Source organism: Calliopsis andreniformis, chromosome 6 (assembly GCF_051401765.1).
Source record: "Calliopsis andreniformis isolate RMS-2024a chromosome 6, iyCalAndr_principal, whole genome shotgun sequence".
Lineage (NCBI taxonomy): Eukaryota > Metazoa > Arthropoda > Insecta > Hymenoptera > Andrenidae > Calliopsis > Calliopsis andreniformis.
Window position 1 is genome coordinate 22,801,222 of NC_135067.1, and position 22,990 is coordinate 22,824,211.

At 40.6% G+C, this 22,990-nt stretch overlaps 4 protein-coding genes across 42 annotated transcripts in view; 2 read left to right on the forward strand and 2 right to left on the reverse strand.

The window, feature by feature from the left end:
- The window catches only part of Bent (projectin protein bent), a 60,357-nt gene extending 45,850 nt beyond the window's left edge, over nucleotides 1–14,507 (forward strand). For 37 of the 39 annotated variants that reach the window (XM_076381192.1, XM_076381153.1, XM_076381155.1 and 34 more), the window contains 28 exons: nucleotides 27–352; nucleotides 435–737; nucleotides 819–1,203; nucleotides 1,282–1,487; nucleotides 1,574–2,034; nucleotides 2,119–2,653; nucleotides 2,733–2,927; nucleotides 2,998–4,069; nucleotides 4,149–4,264; nucleotides 4,347–4,631; nucleotides 4,705–4,844; nucleotides 4,919–5,182; nucleotides 5,293–5,909; nucleotides 5,998–8,322; nucleotides 8,419–8,552; nucleotides 8,642–8,849; nucleotides 8,941–9,093; nucleotides 9,154–9,380; nucleotides 9,453–9,743; nucleotides 9,828–10,199; nucleotides 10,631–10,687; nucleotides 12,053–12,207; nucleotides 12,287–12,386; nucleotides 12,461–12,603; nucleotides 12,680–12,836; nucleotides 12,921–13,238; nucleotides 13,325–13,438; nucleotides 13,524–14,507. In XM_076381192.1, coding sequence (XP_076237307.1) covers nucleotides 27–352; nucleotides 435–737; nucleotides 819–1,203; nucleotides 1,282–1,487; nucleotides 1,574–2,034; nucleotides 2,119–2,653; nucleotides 2,733–2,927; nucleotides 2,998–4,069; nucleotides 4,149–4,264; nucleotides 4,347–4,631; nucleotides 4,705–4,844; nucleotides 4,919–5,182; nucleotides 5,293–5,909; nucleotides 5,998–8,322; nucleotides 8,419–8,552; nucleotides 8,642–8,849; nucleotides 8,941–9,093; nucleotides 9,154–9,380; nucleotides 9,453–9,743; nucleotides 9,828–10,199; nucleotides 10,631–10,687; nucleotides 12,053–12,207; nucleotides 12,287–12,386; nucleotides 12,461–12,603; nucleotides 12,680–12,836; nucleotides 12,921–13,238; nucleotides 13,325–13,438; nucleotides 13,524–13,726 — 9,862 coding nt within the window. In that variant the 3' untranslated portion in view covers nucleotides 13,727–14,507. The remainder of the gene's footprint in view (nucleotides 1–26; nucleotides 353–434; nucleotides 738–818; nucleotides 1,204–1,281; nucleotides 1,488–1,573; nucleotides 2,035–2,118; nucleotides 2,654–2,732; nucleotides 2,928–2,997; nucleotides 4,070–4,148; nucleotides 4,265–4,346; nucleotides 4,632–4,704; nucleotides 4,845–4,918; nucleotides 5,183–5,292; nucleotides 5,910–5,997; nucleotides 8,323–8,418; nucleotides 8,553–8,641; nucleotides 8,850–8,940; nucleotides 9,094–9,153; nucleotides 9,381–9,452; nucleotides 9,744–9,827; nucleotides 10,200–10,630; nucleotides 10,688–12,052; nucleotides 12,208–12,286; nucleotides 12,387–12,460; nucleotides 12,604–12,679; nucleotides 12,837–12,920; nucleotides 13,239–13,324; nucleotides 13,439–13,523) is intronic. The other 2 variants (XR_013002213.1, XM_076381154.1) reach the window with 2 other exon arrangements.
- Nucleotides 14,505–16,650, reverse strand: LOC143181020 (uncharacterized). Its single transcript, XM_076381197.1, has 6 exons — nucleotides 16,375–16,650; nucleotides 15,873–16,289; nucleotides 15,612–15,810; nucleotides 15,292–15,522; nucleotides 15,016–15,225; nucleotides 14,505–14,945 (listed from the first exon to the last, which is right to left on the reverse strand). Exons 1-6 carry the CDS (start codon nucleotides 16,561–16,563, stop codon nucleotides 14,626–14,628), a joined length of 1,566 nt encoding a protein of 521 aa, XP_076237312.1. The 5' UTR covers nucleotides 16,564–16,650; the 3' UTR covers nucleotides 14,505–14,625.
- A 250-nt stretch (nucleotides 16,651–16,900) lies between these two features.
- Nucleotides 16,901–19,414, forward strand: LOC143180657 (UBX domain-containing protein 7). The gene is made up of 10 exons (XM_076380537.1): nucleotides 16,901–17,290; nucleotides 17,376–17,618; nucleotides 17,691–17,962; nucleotides 18,037–18,309; nucleotides 18,393–18,486; nucleotides 18,553–18,686; nucleotides 18,760–18,805; nucleotides 18,888–18,970; nucleotides 19,040–19,209; nucleotides 19,277–19,414. The coding sequence occupies exons 1-9, from the start codon at nucleotides 17,251–17,253 to the stop codon at nucleotides 19,196–19,198; spliced, it is 1,344 nt and encodes a 447-aa protein (XP_076236652.1). The 5' UTR covers nucleotides 16,901–17,250; the 3' UTR covers nucleotides 19,199–19,209; nucleotides 19,277–19,414.
- A 1,139-nt stretch (nucleotides 19,415–20,553) lies between these two features.
- Jwa (PRA1 family protein Jwa) lies at nucleotides 20,554–22,757 on the reverse strand. Its single transcript, XM_076380539.1, has 4 exons — nucleotides 22,232–22,757; nucleotides 21,937–22,154; nucleotides 21,731–21,844; nucleotides 20,554–20,988 (listed from the first exon to the last, which is right to left on the reverse strand). The coding sequence occupies exons 1-4, from the start codon at nucleotides 22,429–22,431 to the stop codon at nucleotides 20,930–20,932; spliced, it is 591 nt and encodes a 196-aa protein (XP_076236654.1). The 5' UTR covers nucleotides 22,432–22,757; the 3' UTR covers nucleotides 20,554–20,929.
- Nucleotides 22,758–22,990: the final 233 nt, after the last annotated feature.

Genomic DNA, 22,990 nt, shown 5'->3' on the forward strand with positions numbered 1-22,990 from the left:
TCTTCAACTGCAACTCTCTATTTTAGCTCGAGTGCCAGAGTCACCGTCCTCGACAGGCCTTCACCGCCAACGAAACCACTGCAAATCAGCAATATCACCAAGGAAGGCTGCCACTTGACTTGGGGCCATCCAGAGGACGATGGTGGCAGTCCAATCTTACACTATATTGTGGAAAAGATGGACCTGTCTCGAGGTACTTGGTCCGACGCTGGCATGAGTATGGTTCTCAGCCACGAAGTCGCTAGACTGACGCATCGCAAGGAATATCTCTTCCGCGTGAAAGCTGTCAATTCAATTGGAGAGTCTGATCCACTTGAGGCGCCTAAGAGCATCGTAGCCAAGAACCTGTTCGGTTAGTACGCCGTCTGAAACTCTCAATTGTACTAAAATTATCTAGGAACACGTTGCACTTGAACTTGATGGATTTTGTTTAGATGAGCCTGACGCACCTGGAAGACCACAGATCACAGACTGGGACAAGGACCATGTAGACTTGACCTGGCCAGCACCAGCCAGCGACGGTGGTTCTCCAATCACAGGATACATTATCCAGAAGAAAGAGAAAGGTAGTCCTTACTGGGTGAACGCGCTCCATGTTCCTCCGAACCAGACGAACGCAACCGTGCCTGATCTAACAGAGGGACAGGAGTACGAGTTCCGTGTAATTGCCACAAACGCAGCTGGACAATCCGAGCCATCTGAACCCAGCGACCTTATCACTGCCAAACCTCGTTACCGTGAGTTTTATAAAATACGACATTATTCCTACCTAGAGAAATATATCTAGACGCTCTAACTGGAATGATTGACTATTTTAGTGGCTCCAAAGATCAAAACACCTTTGCAAGACATTCGAATCAAAGCTGGACTCATCTTCCACGTCGACATCGACTTTGTCGGTGAACCCACTCCAGAGGTTATTTGGACTGTTGGAAGCAAAAACTTGGAAACCACTGATAGAACAACTGTTACCTCTATTGGCTACCACACCATTGTTCACACTGTGAACGCCAAGAGGTCTGATTCGGGATTGTACCACCTTCTACTGAAGAACAGCAGTGGAATAGACGAGGGTAGCTTCCAAGTAATCGTTCTGGATAGACCAGGGCCACCAGAAGGTCCTCTGGAATACGAAGAAATTACAAGTCAGTCGGTCACCTTGTCGTGGAAGCCTCCTAAGGACAACGGTGGTAGTGAGATTACGTAAGTGTGAAGTCAAGTAAATTCATTTGTTATCCAAAGCACCAGAGACGTGAAATAATATGCCTTGTTCTATAACAGTGGTTACGTCATTGAGAAACGTGATCTAACTCACGGTGGCGGGTGGGTACCAGCTGTGACCCACGTTAATCCAAAATACAACCATGCCACTGTACCAAGATTGCTCGAGGGTACTACCTACGAGTTCAGAGTGTGTGCAGAAAATCTTCAGGGACGCTCTGATCCATTGACCACCGATCGCTCGATTGTCGCCAAGAACCAATTCGGTGAGGATCTTTCTTCCACATTTAAACATTTCCAAGTAACTTTAAGCAAGTCTTTGTTTCTCAAACAAAAAATACTGTTTCTACAGTTGCACCAGGACAACCTGGCAAGCCAGAATGCGTGGAGGCCGACAAGGACCACATTAAGATCAGGTGGACCGCGCCAATTAGCAATGGTGGATCGAAGATCATCGGTTACGATGTGGAGCGACGCGATAGAGCAACGGGTCGCTGGCTGAAGGTGAACAAAGAGCCTGTCAAATACGCAGAGTACTACGACGACCATGTAACCGAGGGCCACCAATACGAATACCGTGTCTCAGCCATAAACGCGGCTGGAGCTGGTAAAGCTAGCGAGACGTCTTCGGTGTTCATCGCCAAACCGATGAAAGAGAAACCTAAACTGAACCTCGACGCTCTTATTGGCCGCAAGATCAAGGTCCGTGCTGGAGAACCGATCAATGTTAATATTCCATTGAGTGGAGCACCTACTCCTACTATCGAATGGACCAAAGATGGCAGGGCTCTGCTCGAGACTCTCCGAGTATCGGTAAGAGAATACAGCAATGGAATCATGCTTTACTTTAAAAATATCTACCTTTACAAGGATATTAACAAATTGTATAATTTTTAGACTGAAACAAAGAGCGACCGTACTCATCTGTTGGTCGAAAAGTCTGTCCGCGAAGACGGTGGAGTGTATACAATTACAGCAACGAACGAACATGGAAAGGACTCTGCTGATATCGAGGTTACCGTGGTCGACAGGCCTGGACCTCCTCAGGGTCCCCTACAGTACACTGGCACCACCCACGAATCAGTGTCCCTGTCTTGGAACAAGCCTCTGGACGATGGTGGATCCGACATCACGAACTACATCGTGGAAGTATCGGACTACGGAGCGGACAACTGGCGGCAGACACCTGGATACTGCCCCAGAACCAGCTACACTGCCAAAGGACTCAGCGAGGGCAAGAAGTACGTGTTCAGAGTACGAGCAGAGAACATGTACGGTGTGTCGGAACCCTTGGAAGGCAAACCAGTCGTTGCCAAGAGTCCATACGATCCACCCGATGCACCCAGCCAACCAGAAATTCTTGGGTACACTCCGAACAGTTGCAGCCTTCTGTGGAAGCCGCCACTCAACACTGGTGGCAAGCCTATTACTGGTAAGAAGACAGATTTATTAATTAGTAATATTATTTTGAATTTGGGAGAACACGTGTACAAGTCTAGAATATTTGACAGGATATTATGTGGAGAGACGCGAGCGTGGTGGCGAATGGCTCAAAGTCAACAATTATCCAACTCCGAATACAACCTTCACGGTACAGGATCTTCACGAGGGAACTAAATACGAATTCAGAGTTATCGCTGTCAATGAAGCTGGACCAGGCCAACCCAGCAAGCCCACCGAACCAATTACCGCTGGTCATCAACGTTGTGAGTGTCTAGATACAGATAAATTGAACTTTGCCTTAAAACATGGACTAACTAAACGTTATACTTTCAGTGCGTCCTGATGCTCCCGAACCACCGAAGCCCGATAGAATCACTAAAGACTCGGTGACTCTGAGCTGGCGACCTCCTCGCAGCGATGGCGGTGCCAAGATCAGAGGATACATTATTCAGATGAAGCAAAGGAACCAAGAAGAATGGGATGACGTAAACGGCGCCCTGATACCGACGAACGTGTACACAGTGCCGAAACTGACAGAGGGCGAAGAGTACCTCTTCAGGGTGATCGCGGTGAACGACATCGGTAATAGCGACCCTAGCAAACAGAGCAACCCGATCGTCATCGAGGAACAGCCCAACAAACCTGTCATGGACCTTGGAGGTGTTCGCGATATCACTGTTCGTGCTGGCGAGGACTTCTCCATCCACGTGCCTTATATTGGCTTCCCCAAACCCACTGCCACTTGGTTCGCCAACGATGTCATCAAGGACGAGAGTGACCATCGCGTGCACCAACAATTGGGCGATGATTACGCTAGTTTAGTGGTGAAGAACGCGAAACGCTCGGATGGCGGACAGTACCGTCTCCAGTTGCGCAATCCTTCTGGCTTCGACACTGCCACTGTGAATGTGAAAGTTCTTGACCGACCAAGTCCACCCCAGAACCTCCATGCCGACGAATTCGGTGGAGATGCTCTCACCCTGTTCTGGAACCCACCGAAAGACAACGGTGGAGCCGACATTACCAACTATGTGGTTGAAAAACGCGAACCTAAGGGCACCTGGTCGAAGGTGAGCAGCTACATCACCACACCGTTCGTTCGAGTGAGGAACCTGACAGTGGGAAGCGTCTATGAGTTCCGAGTGATGGCTGAGAACCAATACGGCACCTCGGATCCTGTGACAACGATAGATCCGATCAAGGCCAGACATCCATTCGATCCTCCTGGCCCACCTGGAGCACCAAAAGGTGTCGAGACAACAGAGGACAGTATTACCATTACCTGGACGAAACCTCGTCACGATGGTGGATCGCCTATCCTCGGATATGTCATCGAAAAGCGTCTACTAAGCGAGGACAAGTGGGTCAAGGCGACACCGTCCCTTGTTCACGAGACTACCTACAGGTAATACTTCACTTTTATTTTCAAAGGATTTGAAAATTGGAATGTCTAGAAAAAATCTTACAATCGACTGTTCTAACAGGGTTACTGGCCTCATCGAAAATCACGATTACGAGTTCCGTGTGGCGGCTGAAAACGCAGCTGGCCGTGGACCATGGAGCTCCAACTCTGAAGTAATTAGAGCACTGGCGCCACCATGTGAGTATCTCGAGAATAGCAATTCTTCATCCTGCATTTCAAGTCTGCTGAATTCACGATTTTAATTTCGAACTGCTTTTAGTCCCGCCAAGGATCACTTCTGACCTCAGCATCCGCGACATGACAGTAATCGCTGGAGAACCATTCACGATTACCGTCCCATACACAGCAAATCCAAAACCAAGACCAAGCTGGTCCATCAATGGCGAAGAAGTCCTCACTGGAGATAGAATCAAATTCGACACTACAGACGTCGCTTCGCAGTTCATCAACAAGAAGGCGAAGAGATCCGATACGGGAACATACACTATCTATCTGACGAACACTGTTGGCACAGATTCTGCCTCCTGCAAAGTTCTCGTTGTCGGTGAGTAATTTGTTCAAAGAACTGATGAAACCATTTCACTTGAACTGAGATAACGTCACGATCTCGCTTACAGACAAACCATCACCTCCACAAGCTCCTCTGGATATCTCCGATATCACTCCAGAGACTTGCACACTGTCCTGGAAACCTCCATTCGACGATGGTGGTTCACCTGTCACAAACTACGTCGTCGAAAAGCTGGACCCAGCTGGCGTAAGCGTTTGTCACAAGTTCCTGCAGATCGTTACGATCGGAGAATCAATAGTAATTGTTGCAAATGATTTCAGTATTGGGTGAAACTGAGCAGTTTCGTAAGGAACACCCACTACGATGTAATTGGCCTGGAACCAAACAGACAGTACAACTTCCGTATCCGTGCGGAGAACCAGTACGGAATATCAGATCCATTGCAGGCGGATGAACCGATCACTGCCAAATTCCCATTCACGGTTCCAGAACCACCTGGACAACCGCGCGTTATCGATTGGGACACCTCGAACGCGACTGTCGTCTGGACTCGACCGATGTCCGACGGTGGTTCTCGTATTCAAGTAAGCTGACTTGCATTCTCGTATTGAAATTTTACCCGCTCTCAACAGCTCCCTCTTCCCCGTGCAAACTGAATTATGACACAAAATGAGCGTTTCTTTCTTCCATTCAGGGCTACAAGATCGAATTCCGCGACCCTGCGGACGACGCTACTTGGCGAGTGGCGAACGACTACCTTGTCAAGGATACTACTTACGTTTGTTACAATCTGCTAGCCGGACACGAGTACGAATTCAGAATAAGGGCGAAGAACGCGGCAGGCTTCAGCAAGCCAAGTCCACCCTCTGCTCCCTTCAAGCTGAAGAGCAAGTTCAACGTACCCTCGCCTCCAGGCACCCCACAAGTGGTCAAGGTCGGCAAGAACTACGTCGACCTCAAATGGGAGGCTCCAGTTTCCGATGGTGGAAGTCGCATCACTGGCTACATCATCGAGAAACGAGAGGTCGGAAGTGCCCTCTGGGCCAAGTGCAACGAGTACAACGTCACCGACACGGATTACACCGTCATGCACCTCATCGAGAGAGGCGACTACGAATTCAGGATCTTCGCGGTCAACGCCGCAGGAAGATCCGAGCCCAGCTCGTGCACCACTCCCGTCAAGGTCTGCGAGGTCGAAGGCGGCGAAAAGCCCGAATTCATCAGAACTCTGCCCGTCACTCAGAACATACCCCTTGGAAAGACTATGGTATTCGAATGCGAGGCCAGTGGAAAACCTTTGCCGACAGCGAGGTTGGTGTCCCTTTAAATTTGTCATTTTCTCTATTCTGTATGTTCTGTATTTGGTATTTCATTTCTCGTACTTGAATTTCGATTACAGGTGGCTGAGAAACGGCAGAGAGATCACGATAGGTGGCCGTTTCCGAGTAGAAGCGTTCGATGGAGTCTACAGATTGGTAGTATCGGATATAATGGATGCGGATGCCGGCGACTATACTTGTCATATCTCGAATCCACTCGGCTCGGCCACAACGTCGTGCAGATTGAAGATTGGTTCACCACCGCGTATCGACCGCATGCCGGATATCTTGTATCTGGCTGAAGGCGACAATACGAAGATCAAGATATACTACAGCGGTGATCAACCCATGGATATAACCCTGAAGAAGGATGGTCGTAAAGTCGTCGAGACGTCGCACATTAAGTACACGGTGTTCGACGAATACATCATCATCTTCATCAAAGACATCGAAAAGGACGACGCTGGAGTTTACGACTTACAGATCTCCAATGACAGCGGTAGCGTCAGTGGCTCGTTCACCGTTTGTATTACTGGCTTGCCAGGACCACCAACCGGACCTCTCGATATCTCAGACATCAACAAACACACTTGCACTCTGTCGTGGCACCCACCAAAGGTGGACGGTGGTCTCCGAGTGACTCACTACGTAGTCGAGCGTCGCGACGTCAGCCACACTCACTGGATCATCGTGTCGTCCTTCTGCAAGGACTGCACGTTCATGGTACAGGGTCTAACAGAGGGACAAGAGTACTTATTCCGTGTGATGGCTGTAAACGACAATGGAATGGGACCACCGCTAGAAGGAGCGAACCCCATCAAGGCCAAAGCGCCGTTCGATCCTCCAGGTCCTCCAGGAACGCCAAAGGTCACCGAGGTTGGCGGAGACTTCGTCAATCTGTCTTGGGAGAGACCAGAAACAGACGGAGGATCGAAGATCCAAGGATACTGGATAGAAAAGCGCGAGGTTGGAAGTCAAGCCTGGCAGCGCGTCAACGTGGCCATCTGTCTACCCACGCAGATCAACGTCAGCAACCTAATCGAGGGAAGACAATACGAGTTCCGCGTGTTTGCGCAGAACGCTGCCGGCCTTGGCCCAGAGTCAAAGGCCTCAACGTCGGTGAAGATCACCGATCCTCAGGCAGCCAAGCCTCCAGAGATTATCCAGCCCCTGCACAAAGTCAACTGTGTTCAGAATCACAATGCCCAGTTCCAGTGCAAGATTGTTGGTATTCCAAAGCCAACCATCACCTGGTTCAAGGGTGCCCGCGAGATCGTCAGTGGATCTCGGTACAACATATATTCAGAGGGCGACGTGCACTACCTGATAATTCACGATGTTTTCGGCGAGGACGCAGACGAATACCACTGCCGCGCTGTGAACAAGTGCGGTGTGAAATCCACCAAGGGCGAACTTCTGATCAAGACACCACCGAAACTGAACGTGCCACCAAGGTTCAGGGACACGGCCTTCTTCGACAAAGGTGCCAACGTTGTCATCAAGATTCCCTTCACCGGTTATCCCAAGCCAAAGATCAGCTGGGTCAGAGAGGGAGAAGTAATCGAGTCAGGAGGTCATTACACCGTAGAGGTGAAGGAGAGACATGCCGTGCTGACGATCATAGACGGCAGTCGAATCGATTCTGGACCTTACCGAATTACTGCGGAGAACGATCTTGGTCAGGACACCGCGATCATCAAGATCCAGATCAGCGACCGACCAGACCCGCCCAGGTTCCCACAAATCGACAACGTCGGCCACGATTCCTTGGCCCTCAGCTGGAAGCCACCAGTTTGGGACGGTGGCAGCAACATCACCAACTACCTGGTCGAGAAGCGAGAACACCCGATGTCCAGTTGGATCAGAGTTGGAAACACCAGATTCTGCACGATGGCCGTCACTGGGCTCAGCCCAGGTCACCAGTACGACTTCAGAGTCTGCGCGGAGAACATCTATGGAAGATCCGATCCCAGCGAAGTGACGCCATTGATAACGACCAAGGGTACCATCAAGAGAGAATACAAGCAAAAGGAATACAAGGTGGACGAGTCTGGCAAGAAGATTCGCGGAAGAAGCGACGAGAAGCCTTCAAACTACGACCAATTTGTCTTCGACATCTACAGCAAATATGTGCCGCAGCCGGTTGAGATTAAACACTTCTCCGTCTACGATAGATACGACATCCTCGAAGAGATCGGAACTGGCGCATTTGGAGTGGTCCATCGATGCCGCGAAAGAGCCACAGGAAACATCTTCGCTGCTAAATTCATTCCCGTGTCCCATGCGATGGAGAAGGAGTTGATCAGGAAAGAGATCGACATAATGAATCAACTGCATCATCCTAAATTGATCAATCTCCACGATGCCTTCGAGGACGACGACGAAATGGTGCTGATATTCGAGTTGTAAGTATCTAGTTCGCGCGGACCGGTTAGCTTATAGGGGAAAGCTATCTTAGATGTCCCTGCTTCATCCGTAATCTCGACGTTTTGTCTGTTCAGCTTGTCCGGCGGTGAACTCTTCGAGAGAATCACGGCTGAGGGCTACACCATGTCCGAGGCCGAGGTCATCAACTACATGAGACAGATCTGCGAAGGTGTTAAGCACATGCACGAGAAGAACATCATACACTTAGGTAAGCATCTCTCTCCTTCCTGCCCTTTCGATACAAACCCAAATGACTGCAAGCAGGCTGTGTAAGCTACTTTTATTTTCCTTTTATAGACATCAAGCCTGAAAACATCATGTGCCAGACACGCAACAGCACCAACGTGAAACTGATCGACTTCGGTTTAGCCACAAAACTCGACCCCAACGAAGTGGTAAAGATTAGCACTGGCACGGCAGAATTTGCTGCTCCTGAAATCGTTGAGCGCGAACCGGTCGGTTTCTACACAGACATGTGGGCCTGCGGTGTTTTGGCTTATGTTCTGTAAGCAAAACTTACTTTATTAATATTGCCCACTGAAATCCACTTCTATCCCCTGGAGCGATTCAGCAAGGTTAATGAATCTAATTTACAGATTGAGCGGTCTTTCACCGTTCGCTGGAGACAACGACATCGAAACCCTGAAGAACGTTAAGGCTTGCGACTGGGACTTCGATGAAGAAGCATTCCGCGACGTCTCTGAAGAGGGCAAGGACTTCATTAGGCGATTACTTGTCAAAAACAAAGAGTACGTATAGAATTAGCAGCTTATAGAGGATAAGTATTATGTTACACTGATGTTTCTTAGGAAACGTATGACAGCACACGAATGTCTCCTGCATCCATGGTTGACTGGCGATCACAGTGACCGAACTAAAGAAATCTCGAGCAGCCGATACCTGAAATTCAGAGACAGGCTGCGAGCCAAATACGAAGACTGGGACAAATACGTGCTTCCTATTGGTCGGTTGGCCGAGTACTCTTCGTTGAGAAAGTTGCTAGTAGACAAATACAAGATATACGATTCCTGCTTCGGTAAGCAACGACACAAGAAAATATTAGTAAAAAGTAAAGGGAAAAATCACTTTATTTAATGAATATACGCAGATCGACGACAAGCGGCGCCAAGATTCGTGATCAAGCCTACCAGTGCCTTCGCTTACGAGGGCCAGAGCGTCAAATTCACTTGTCGGGTAATTGCAATCGCCTCTCCGACCCTCACATGGTTCCACAACAACCAGGAACTCCGACAATCCGTGAAATTCATGAAACGGTACCACGGCGACGATTACACATTCATCATCAACCGAGTGAAACTAGAGGACAGAGGAGAGTACGTGATCAGAGCAGAGAATCACTATGGTTACAGAGAGGAAGTCGTTTTCCTGAATGTGCAACGTACGTTTCAATCATTTTTGTTCATGTTAAGACGTTCAGTTTCTTTGGGGCAGTGGAAGAAACCTGATCGTTTTCGAATTTCAGCGCTACCTGTTGAGATTCCGAAATACAGGCCAGAATTACATCCAGTCCGAAGAAGAGAACCACTCGGCTACAACGTGTGGCTAGAGACGATCGAATCGGCGCCTAGCTTCACCTTCCTGCTTCGACCTCGTGTGATTCAAGTCAGGCAGACGTGCAAGCTCCTCTGCTGTCTAAGCGGCAACCCACCACCAACAGTCAAATGGTACAAGGATAGAGAAGAACTGTCTAAGTATCATTACGCGATGACGCACTCGGACGGTGTGGTCACGCTGGAAATCATCGACTGCAAGCCCGAGGACAGTGGCAAATATCGCTGCGTGGCCAGCAACAAACACGGAAAGGACGAAACGAGCTGTGTTGTCATCGTTGAAGGTACAGTTGCAAAAATATAATGACAGTTATTATTGAAATTCGAGGGTTAAGAAAATTTGACAAAATAATGCAGTATAAATAATAAATAAGGTAGTCTTAATATTTTTGTATAAATGTTCGACCACGAGTATAAAAACGTACACGTGAACTGTGTCTAACTTGACTTATTCTACTGCCGTCGCTACGTCTGACCTGATCAGTGTACGCCGCTAGTAGAATGGTTACGCTCTAGGTCAGACACGTTTCAGACGAATTTTAGGCGCTCATACAATAAGTAATAACTCTGAAGCTTCAAATTTTTTACACTTGCTGTCGAACACTCTGCATAATGTAATATAGAAACTAGTGTAGATTTTGTAAGATTTCAAACTAGCTGCAAGGAATTACGTATTAAGTCGCGTATCCAAAACTCACCAAATATTTATTTGTAGGCACTGGAGAAACTGAGGAGCAAGTTAAATTAGCGCACGACCTCCTACATTCCGGAGGTACAGCTATGATGACATGACGAGTATAGCCCTCTCCCATTTGTGACCCTTTTTAGTTGCTCGCTTCCTATAAGAGCGCGTCCAAACCATTCTTGCTGCTCGCGATCACTTGCAACATGCCCCGTTCCTGCTATTGCTGCTCGCATTTCAACTGCTTTGCGTCCAAACTGCTAGGGAAACAGGCCCATCAATTCGTGTGATTCATGATGCTATTCTTGCTGCTTGATATGCTTGGAAAAGATCGAACTGATATCGCTAGACAGAGAAGTTGCGAACCTTGCATTTGATAACTGACAGTAACCCATTGTCAGTCAATTTACCAACTTCTGTAGTAGAAACGTGAAACGATGAATGACCAACCTTCTGTTAATACTGCATCACTATACAATATGAAGTAATAAAACGATCTAGCTCACATAATTACTACAGTACCTTAAATCTTTAGTGAAAGATTGAGATTAAACATTTTACAGTACCTGTATTTCTTAGCTTGATACAGTTTATGTTAACAAATTTATTTGAAAAGAAAAGAATACAAATATTTGATATACTTTGTAAAGAAATTAATATTCTCGGAACTAGTTTACGGGAGAAGATGAAAAATAGGAAATATATGACCAACATTTTGCGTATTAACAAGCGATATCTACAGTTATTATTATTACTATTACTGAACCGGTGTAGTCAGCAAAACAGTTACTTGCTTGTATGTCGCAGTAAACCAGAAAAAAAAGAAATTGTACAAATGAAATCCAGTATCCCCTAAATCATTTACCATATTTCTTCCCCAGAGCATAATGCCTACTAAAAGGTACCTCTGAATGCGAATGTCTAATAAGTGGGCCCTTCAGGCATTCGTTTCAAATACCACGATAAGCATTGAAAGCACTACTCGTACCAAACGTCATGAGCAAACCCACGTGACTATTTAGTGGAACATATACCCTTGTCGCGAATGAGGATTCTCGATGCCTGCAAGCAAGCTCGCAGATAATTCTCGATACTTGCAGATAAACTCGAGAAGCATGCTGTTCGTTCGCCAAAACTCGCGAGCAGCCCTAGACGCGCCCTAAAAGAGAATTCGTAGAGCTCGTTAATCCTGACCCACCTGCACTAAGTAAACGCTTAAGTTTACTTTCACCGAGTTCGATTTGCAACTAACTTTTCGTTTGTTTTGTCGATAACTTCCCAGTACGAGACGCTTTGTTACCCTTCGCCAACATTTCCAATCTACTGAATAAAATTTGAAACATTGGGAGAATTGATTGTGCCGATTAGCGTGCGAGTTAAATAAAAGTGAAGTCCTTTGAATTCTGCAGAAGTGTATTTGATAAATATCTAAATAGAAAATTGTTCATCTCATAGATCGAAGATTTATCGAGCAACCACTGAAACCGGCACCACCGCCGATCGTAACGATTCACAAAGCAGGTGGTTACAGTGGATACAGTTCCACTACCACACAGGGTACGAGCAGCTACAGTAGTTCTACGAACAAGCAAAGTTCCTCTTCTTACAAAGTAAGCATTCAAGAAACGATCGAATCTTCTATAAATGTGGCCAACAAACACATTCACACGGGCAATAATGTAATTTCAGGCCACAGACTCCAGTACAGACAAACGAAGCGTCAAGAAATATGGCCTTGATTCCACCGGTAGTCCCTCTCGATCCAGAAGTACTACTAAAGAACTGATCCGTAAGCAATACATGTTACGTTATTGTATGATAATAATGTTACGCCCAAACTAACATCGACTATCGCTTTCGAAGATCCTCCAGATGACTCAATGAGAGCGCCGCAATTCACGAAAAAACTGAGCGATCTTACCATCAACGATGGAGAACAGTTAGAGCTTACCGCGAAGGTGGATGGTGATCCAGAACCACAGGTCACTTGGACCAAGAATGGCAAGGTAATTGAAGTCTCATTGAGGCTCGATGGAAAGCAAATATAAGCACACCTACTAATCTACGAATGTTATCTCTCAGACGCTGAGTTCATCGGGTATCATGGACCTGAAATACAAAGCAGGAGTCGCCACACTCGTTATCAATGAAGTGTTCCCTGAAGACGAGGGTGAATACACTTGCCAGGCAACCAACAGCGTCGGTACCGCAAGTACTTCTTGCAAACTGACCGTTAAACGTAAGTGCAACAAACTTTGAGTGGTTAGCATAAAAAGAAAACGACAAAAAGGTTCCATTCTTACATTTGTGTGATATTTCGCAGCCATGGCGAATGCTGGAGCAAAGAAGAAGACCGATGATAAGCCTCCGAAGATAGTGGACCATCTAACGAGCATGTTTGTGAAGGATGGCGAAGCTGTAACTCTGAGCTGTCGAATAATTGGCGCAAAGAAGTTCGACGTAATCTGGCTTCATAATAACAAGGAGATCAAACCCAGCAAAGACTTCCAATACAGTAACGAGGCTAATATCTACAAACTGAATATTGCCGAAATCTTCCCAGAAGACTCTGGTACCTATACCTGTGAAGCGTTCAACGACGCAGGGGAGAGCTTCTCGTCGTGCACACTAAATGTACTTGGTATGTTCAAGAGCGAGCTAATTCTTTCTGTCTGCAGAGAGTTTGGAGCTTTCATTGATCGTGGCTGATTAATTGTATTGTTTCAGTTCCAAATGAGGAACCGAAGAGCCCAGTCTTCACGACATTCCCGCAATCTGCAACGGTGAGCGAAGGCGAGTCGATCACGTTCACATGCAAGACTGAGACCGCGCCTTTGAAAGGTAAGGGTCTACTTTGAGTCTCGAAGAGTGCATAACGAAAACAATAGTACTGTTCTAATTGATATAATTCTTTCCTACGATACAGTAACTTGGTTGAAAGACGGCAAAGCGATCCCAGAATCAAGCAGCAGATATCTCTTCAGTTCAGATGGTGATAAATCATTCGAGTTGCGTATAAAATCGTGCACGGCCAGCGATGTTGGTCAGTACGTAGCTCGTGCGATCGGCAAAAAGGGCGAAACGAATGCAGCATTCGCCTTGAATGTTACCAGCGCTAATGACCAGTGAAATCACTGATTTCCTATACGTACAAATAATCGCAATACCACAAGGTTTGGGTGAGATCTATTTATTTTTTACTACTCTCTTGTACTTTGTCCGATTTAGTTCTCGATTATCGTAAAACCCATCATCCTTTCCGTTGTTCTTCTAATTCGTCTCTTTTCAGCTTCAACAACGTTGTCGAGAGAACAACGATGTAATAAAAAAAAAGAACTTGAGAAACGTGTAAAAACGGACTGTAAAAATTTGCGACTCGCAAATGTATCGCGACGATAAGTGGTATAATAACGCTCGTGTATAAAGAAGAAATTAGGGAACCTATTCTATTTGCACTATTCTATATGTAAATTATCATGGAACGCTGTATTTTCTTTTTGTGTGCTTACCATATCGCAACAAGAAAGTCATGTCGGTTATTTATAATGAAAGAAGAGTCTATGTTGTCGAGCAATACACGAATAGTACGCGCAATCTACATATACGTTAATACGAGCTTTGCTGTATACACGAATTAGCATATTTTAAGTACACAATGGTGCATAACGACAGCCTACTGAAATCCGAACGACAAATCGTTATAATCAATCCTAGCAAGGTAGCCAGCATCCTCGAGTAAAACATCTAACATCTTATCTTGCCGGATTGACTGTAAACGAGATAATATTGATATTGTCGAAATGTACGTCCTTATTCCATGTAATCGTACGCACTATCGTGTTATACTTGTTTGAAGACTGCTTCCGTTACAAAATTTACGATAAATAAAATATGATACAAATATAAATAAGTGAATTTTTTATTGCTCCTTCAAAAAAATATAGATCCATAGATAGTTAAGAATAAGAAATTATTACATTTAATTCTATTAAATACTTCTGTTTATATACAAGTACAAAAGTTACAAATCATACAGTATTGTACAAAGTTTTGAGATCGATGATGTTACAACATCCTAATCTGGGAATGAAGGCGTCTTCGAAATCCCTCCTCATCTCGGTATGTAAATGTAAATATTGGTGTTTACCCTCACGTTCATTATTTAGTAACATTATTCCGATCCCGGACATATGTCCGTATCGTAACTGACATGAATCGTCCTCGTACACAATATTCGTATTATTTATTACACTGTGTTCTACGTATCGCTTTAAGCACTCCTCTTTCTCGCAAACTGAATTTTTTACAACGTCGATTCTTGAAAGAACTGTCTCCCCCAAATGATGACCTTACAGAAACATTTAACGTTAATAAATGAATACATAGAAATCACTTATGCCCTCTTTCCTAATATTTACCAATTAGAAATAATGTTATATCGTGAGCGAGCATCACGTCCACCCTATAAATAGCAGGATTATTGCAAATGGATATAGTTTGCCAATAATTGTCTTCAATATAATAAACATAAACTAATGATTTCATTAAAAACAGTTTTCCATCCATAACACAATAAGGAGGTACTTCAGTGAAACTCTCAGGTACCTTGGCACCCTTAGACCATGTACCTAAAAACGTATGTTTTAATTTTACAGTTGAAGAAATGACATATTAACATTCTATTAATTCCTCACCTGCATGAATATCAAGAATATCGACTGTAAGTAATTTTAATCTATGTCTGCCTACACCACCTACTACTACCAACTTATTTTTCAGAAACACAACAACCATGTGTCTTCTTGGAACAGGCAGTTTTGCTTGATAGTACCATTTTTTAGATATCAAACAGTATCTTCGAATAATTTGATTAAAGTGTCCAGTTCCTAAACCCAGTTCACCTCCAACAGTATACACACTGAAACCTAAATAATTACTTTAGCTACCTGAAGTTTTTTTGATGATAGAAGTTTTGATGATAGAAACTGACAAAATGTTAATCCTAGAAATTTACCTCTACTAGCAACCTGCATTCCAACTATCCATTTTTCTGAACTTTGTACAGTTTTCAATTCAGTACACTTAGATAAAACATCATCATTCCATATATACAAGTATGCATCTTTATTGATATATTCTTGCATTTTATAAACAACTATACCTTTCATAAACTTAAGATGTCTTTCTACTTTTATGTCAGGAATGTCTGATATCTGAAAGTACAAAGTTTTCAGCTATCATGGAAATAGCACACAATATAAAATATATTGCTTACCATATTATGTTGTATCCATTCTTGCCTTACAAAACGTAAATATTCAATAGAAGATCTTACATTTGTGTTCTGAAGCAGTTGAATAATATTATCTTTGGACAACTCAACAAGCAAAGCTACAGGTAATTCATTAAAGCGGTCTAAACATACAGACAGACAAATATCTTGTAATACTTTTAAATTTAACTCTTGTGCCAATAACCACATATCAATTAATTTATCTGGTAACAACCAAGATAAAACTATAATATCTATAATATCATTTGTTAACTTGTCAACCATAAACAGTACGCTTAATTGTAACAAATTTAGTAGTTCTGTAAAATTGTCTTTGAGATATTCTGTCAGAGAAGTTTTTATTGCATGGCAATAGAAATGTTCACATTCCTCTTCATCTTCAATCCACTTAATAAAACTCTGAAATTGAGTGTAAATTACATAATTTTAAAAAGAATACATAACATCTTTTTACATGAATCAATATGCTAAAAAAAATAAAAACCTGCAAAGTATTCAAGGCAATATCATAATTAATAACATGTTCCTTGTTATGAGAATCATTGAAATTATGTGAAAAAAGGGAAGCGAAATACTGGCTTTTATTTGCAAGTTTAGCCTTATTCACTTTAATACGTGTTTCCTCAAGAATTAAAGTTATATTCTCCTCCATGACTCTGTCAATATTAACCATAAAAAACTGTTAGCTAAACAATACTGTGTATAATGACTAAAAGTGACTTATTTATTACTGTATTTCAATAATTTAAAATCTAGTGTAGACGAAGTATAACTCATTGTGTACGACATTGTGTAATATCATCGATTTATTCCATATCTTTTTTTTTACGTAGGTATTTAAAATTTGTTAATCAACACCATCGAAAAAATATAAGGCAGATTTGCTGTCCAATATTGTATCAACATTATCGATTCAGGCTAGAATAAGACAACAGCACCACAACTGCCAAGGTGGTCGGAATTTAAATTAAATATTACTGAAACATTTATTTGACCCTTAATAGTTTTATACCAATTATATTAAAAACGGATATTTTTTTAACAGTATGTTCAAAATCTATATTAAAAGTAACGTATAGTAGACGGGAATTTTCTTCTGTAGTGCAAAATTAAAAAATAGGGAACTTTATTACAGGCTTAACAACAGTGCAGAAAAAACAGTTGCGTTGCATTGTGGTGCGTCGTTACAGTCATTGCAGTTTTATGAGTGTTGAGTCTTGGTTATTGAGCCTGTGGTATTTTCAGATGAAAGAGAGAATTTCGTAAATTTCTCGAAATGTCAACCGGTTAACGTATCTTTAGTAGTTACATCAACATTTGTTCATTTTATTACCAAAAATTCTTATAACGGCGAGACAAAATGAATCCAGAACTTATTGAAAAATTCATAGAAGTAACGGGTAAATATTGTGATAAGTTTAACGTAGATTAATGTTTCAGTTGTACGCTATTTTTCTGGATAATTACTGTTATTGTTATTACTAGGGGGGACTGAAGCTACAGCTCATCAGTATTTGTCTTTAACTGATGGCAATGTGGAAGCTGCAATAAGTTTAATGTTTGAAGGAGGGCAAGCACCTGAACCAGAACTTGTAAATCTTGAACCAGAAGTGAGACCACCTATTTTACCCACACAGGAAGTATTAGTACCATCTGATCCAGTTTGTTCTTTTCCAAGATTATCCAACAATGTATACGATACATTCAGAGATTTTGCAGTGGAGACTCGTATGTATTCATAAATTTATTGAGTATTAAATAATATATAAAATATTTTATGAGGTAAACTATTTCATTTAGAAAGACAAGAAGAGGAAATGACTCGTAGAGTTGGCATTAAGCATATTTCTCAACGTAAATCAAAAAGACTAGAAGATTTATTTCGACCTCCTTGCAATATTCTTTTTCTTGGCTCTTTCTTAGAAGCTCGTGACCGTGCCAAAAAATTAAATCGTTGGTTACTTGTAAATATTCAAAATCCTCAAGAATTTGATTGTCAAATTCTTAATAGAGATGTGTGGTCTAATCAACAGATTCAAGAAATTGTGAAAGATCATTTTGTTTTGTGGCAGGTGAGTTGAAACAAATTTTTCACTTTTTAATTTTAGTATAAGTACCAAATACTGTTATTTGTGTTTCCATATAGGTTTTATCAAATACAAGTGATGGAAAGCGTTATATAGACCTTTACAAAGTAACTGAGTACCCTTATCTGGCACTAATAGATCCTAGAACTGGAGAATGTATGCAAACTTACAACCGTATTACTGTTGACATCTTAATGTCTGTTCTAAATGATATGTTGAGCACTTATCCATCACCAGAATGTGTAACAAACGATTCGTTTCATCTGCCTAAAAATTGGGAGAGTTCCACTGCATCCACAACAAAAAATTCTGTATCTAATTCAATGATGAATGTAATATTTTCTGTGTTTCATTTTTTGCTGTTGTCGAAGTTATAAATTGTAAATTAACTGTAAAACTTCAATTTTTATTACAGGATAGCAGCAGCAGTAGTAGTAAGAGTAGTAGTACTAGTAGTAGTAGTAGTAGTAAAACTACAAGACCTGTGTTTGATAACTTAAGTGACTTAAGTAAGTAATACATGTACACCTACTACTTGTAAGTCTGTATATATACATAAATTATTTTATTTTTAGAAAACCATAATGGTACTACAACCATTCAAAGCTCAAGTTCAAGTACAACAATGTATGCTTCTCAAAATATAAGCAAAAAAAGGAGGATGGATGAATCAGATGTAAACAAGCAGAACCAAGAAACAATTGCAAAGGTATAACTACAATCATCACGAAAAACTTTTTATTTCTATTCTCATGATCGAAATTAATATACAATTTGTTTAGGATGAAACGGCTGAAGTAAAAAGTGACTCAAACAAAATTAAAACTAGTAAGAAACTATATTTTGATTTTATAATACATATTATCATAAATACGATCCAAAAATAAGTAAAAACATTTTTTGTGTATAGGTAGTGAATCTATAAGACTCTGCTTAAGACTACCAAGTGGTAAAAAAGAAACAATATCAATGTATGCAGTAGATACAGTAGAAGTAAGTATCATAATTTTATAAGCAAAAATGAGTTAGTTTAACATTAAGGCAAACCAATTTTTATTCTAGGATTTCGTAAATAAGATGCAAAGCATGGGTTTCCCACCGTCCGATCATACATATTTAGTTCCATTTCCGAAAACAAATATTGGAGAGCTTTCTCCAGAAACACATTTATCGAATACGATTTTATTTCCAGCAAACACAGTATTTATAACAAAAATATAGTGATATGTTAGGTAAGAAGTCCACTTATTAATGAAACTTCATATTTAATTAATAGATGTAATTTTTTTATAATTACAGAACTTAAGGGGGTACGGTAGTCGCGTGACTTTTCGAGATTGCCAGGTCGGTATCTGCCGTTACAGTTTTCGTTACACAAATAGTATTACCTACAGACACGTGGCTGCCTGATGAACGCAAGGTGGAGCCTTTCTATGATTTCGAATTCGGGAGGTACCTTAGAAAATTTCCCCCTCTACTGTACATACTACTATACGAGTTATGTGTACGTGAACTCGACGCTTCGCGACCGACTTCGGACATTTGCGGAAAGTAGAGAGACTCCTAAGGTGGTGTGTGTAGTGGAGGGGGAAATTTTCAGTAACTCGCATCGTCAATTTGGGTATCACAGATTCCGATTCCACATCGGCAGCCTTTCAAATTAGGCGTCGCCTGGTTTGCAAATGCTCAACTAAATTTGTCACATTTTTTGCTCTGTTTTATCGATAACCCAGCCAAAAGTAATACTGTTGTATGATATTACGGCCTGACACTTTTCGTCCTTATATGAGAACATTTTGAATTGGGAAAGGGTTCATTCGATAGAAAAAAGTACAACGCAGCGCAGTCAACTTGCGATTTCGTTCAAAACACTCTCTAAATTACATAAAAATGCTTAAATTTCCATAGCTGTCAATGGTAGATTTTTGCTCTACTTTACAACACTCGTATTACTAAATATCAGTAGAATTTCGTTAAATCGCGAGTTGACTGCGCTGCATTGAACTGTTTTCTTTCGAATGAACCCATTCCCAGTTTAAAATCATCTCATATAAGGATGAAAAGTGTCAGGCCGTAAACCCCTGTTTTTGCCTAATTTTGTCGGTAATGTCGCCGCTCTAACATATCTGATCGTACCTCCTTAATATGCTGCAAATATTTATTTTCTTTTAACTATTTGTTGGAACATATCTTACGTTTAATGAATTTTATAAAAATTAGAAAAAAATGGTATGTAATTATGCACTACCATGTCTGTTCAATTAGTATCTTTGTATAATTACATTTTATTTACTAGCTTTTTAATGTCTTGAGTAAAAAAAATATGTGAAATGAGGAATCACAAGAGTTTAATCCTTTTCTGTATGTATGTATGAATGAAAATGAAAATTAACCATAAAAAGTATTGTTGTACTTCCATAGTATAAGATCTGAATTCTTAAATTCGTCTTTCATTTGTAAAAACAGTATATTTTAACTGTGCTTCCTATACATTCTATAATTACTGTTGTAAACGTACTTGGCAATAAAATCTTTATTGAATACATGTATACAAAACACATTTATTTCATTTAAATCCAACACCAGTCATACTGCTTGTGTAGTTATATTCTAGCAGATTTTAATTCAACATTTACATTTTACAGGAATTTAAAATTAAAAATTCATTAAACTACTTTAGTCGGTATGTTTATTTACATTTATACAATACAAAAATGAAGCAGTAATACAAACAGGTACATCCCAAAGTATTATAAATGATCATTTATTTTTGTTAAATGATACTGCACATGAACACAAGACTGTATTTATCTTAAGTACTTAATTCAATAGTTCAATGTTAATAAATAATTCAATTAAATAAATTAAATAAACAAATCTCGTCGTTTTTATCCAGGAATACTTTCCACTCAAGTTAAGGTAGATATTATGATTTGATGCACAAAGCAGTTGTTATTGAAGCGATTGAATAAAAGTTGTTTGTGTGTGCAAGGTAATACCAGTCACATCTTCTGCATAATGAAATTTAAAAAAAAAGTGAAACATTAGGTATAAAAATAAATTATATATTCACAAACTAAACATAAACTAAACATAAAGGTGCATAATTATATTAGTCAAGTCCAAACTACTAATAACATATTTTTGTTCCATATAAAAGAATGTATACAACACAGAAAAAATATATTAAACATATAAATAAAATGAAATAAAATAAATTACATACATACAATTTAAAAAATTACATGATATTATTAAAACACATTGCTTTATCAATACTTTTATTCCTATATTTACATCCCATAACAATCAGAATACTGATGTTACTGGATTACTTGCTTAGTACTTCATTATTTTTACTATCAATACATTATTTGCAATCTACTTATTTGTTAACAGCTTTTATGTTACACAAGTATTTTGTTTTAAATAGTGTTTAATAAATACATATTTATATATATATTACTTTACCTTCATAATTCAAATAAATTTACTAATGGAAAAAGATATTATATATGCTACAACAGAGAACTGTTACGCTTTATAATTCATTTGTTATGAAGAGCACAGTGTAAGAGATACAAACAGTTTCTACGTATACTTGCAAGTACATTGAAGATAAGCTTCATAATAGTATGTTACGTGAAAAATATTTGTATATATGCATTTGCAATTATGAAAATACATATGAATGTACATTCTTTTATAACAATTGAACTGTAGATACTTATGTAAGAAATTCTTCTGTCATACCAAAATATTTGAAGAAAACACCCATTGGTGTACGTTCCAGTCCCATACCCTCTATTTTATTGACAATCTTATTCTTGAAATTCCTTAATCTCAATGAAGCATGTATAAAAGTCACTAAAATCGATACATAAATACAAAATTATGGAATAAATGATATCCTTATGACTAAGTTTATAATGTAATATGTGAGTTGAAACAGAACTTACCACAGAATGATAATAAAAGGCTAAATAACAGTATAAAAATTGAGTTCACAGTATATACCACAAAACATGCACAAATGACAGTAAGAATGACTTGAAGTTGTGGATATTGTCTTTTTAAGGTGCATATTGTTTCATTTTGAGAACATAGGAAAAGACACTGACCCCATATTACTAACATTGATACTACTCCAAGAAGCATTTTTGATGGATGCATCGATCTAAGTAGAAACATATGATACAATATCTTTTGTACGGTTATCACAACAGTAACTTTCTACATTATTGTACCACTTACCCAACAATGAGCATGATGGCAATGGTCATGTATAAATAATTAGTTTGATAATAGATGACATTATTTACCACTCTATTTCCCCATTTCTCGAAATCTCTGAAATTCGGCAGTTGGAAACGCGATGACTCTAAAATGAAATCATTCAAACTGCGAAGAGGTGGTAATTCCCAACCATCGTTTATCGGCTTTGCTTTATTCATTGTTGTAATATCACTAACAGGTACAAATTAAATGAAAGAGTTTGATTTGTATGCGTCAGTGTCAGTTGATCTTAGCCCGTTTCGTCTTTCGGTATTTTTGGACGATGACGAACACAAGGCAAATGTCATGCAAGTTTAACTGATCAACAATGTCCCCGTTCAAAAATAATTAACTAGATCAGTTCGTAAATATTTCCACTTTTCTAGTTTGACACGACAGGAAAGTTACCTTCTCATCTACTTCAATGCCAAAGATCTAAGTACTTAGAAAGTAATTACTTCGAAACCGGCTCAAATACTGACAAAATTTCGTAACATGTTTCCTTATCTCCTCTCAAGTGGTAAACATATCAAAGAACAATACCTACAGGATCGCGTCATTCTTTATATCGGGAAATTCGAACATAGCGCGCGGTTTAAAACTTTTCTCTCATGATGAACAACAATAAAGTATTACCATTTCAATTAAAAAGATACAAAAATCATATAGGAATACGTAATACGCTTTGCGGAAAAGTGAGGGTTAATGTTCGATTAATTATATTACAAATAGTTTATG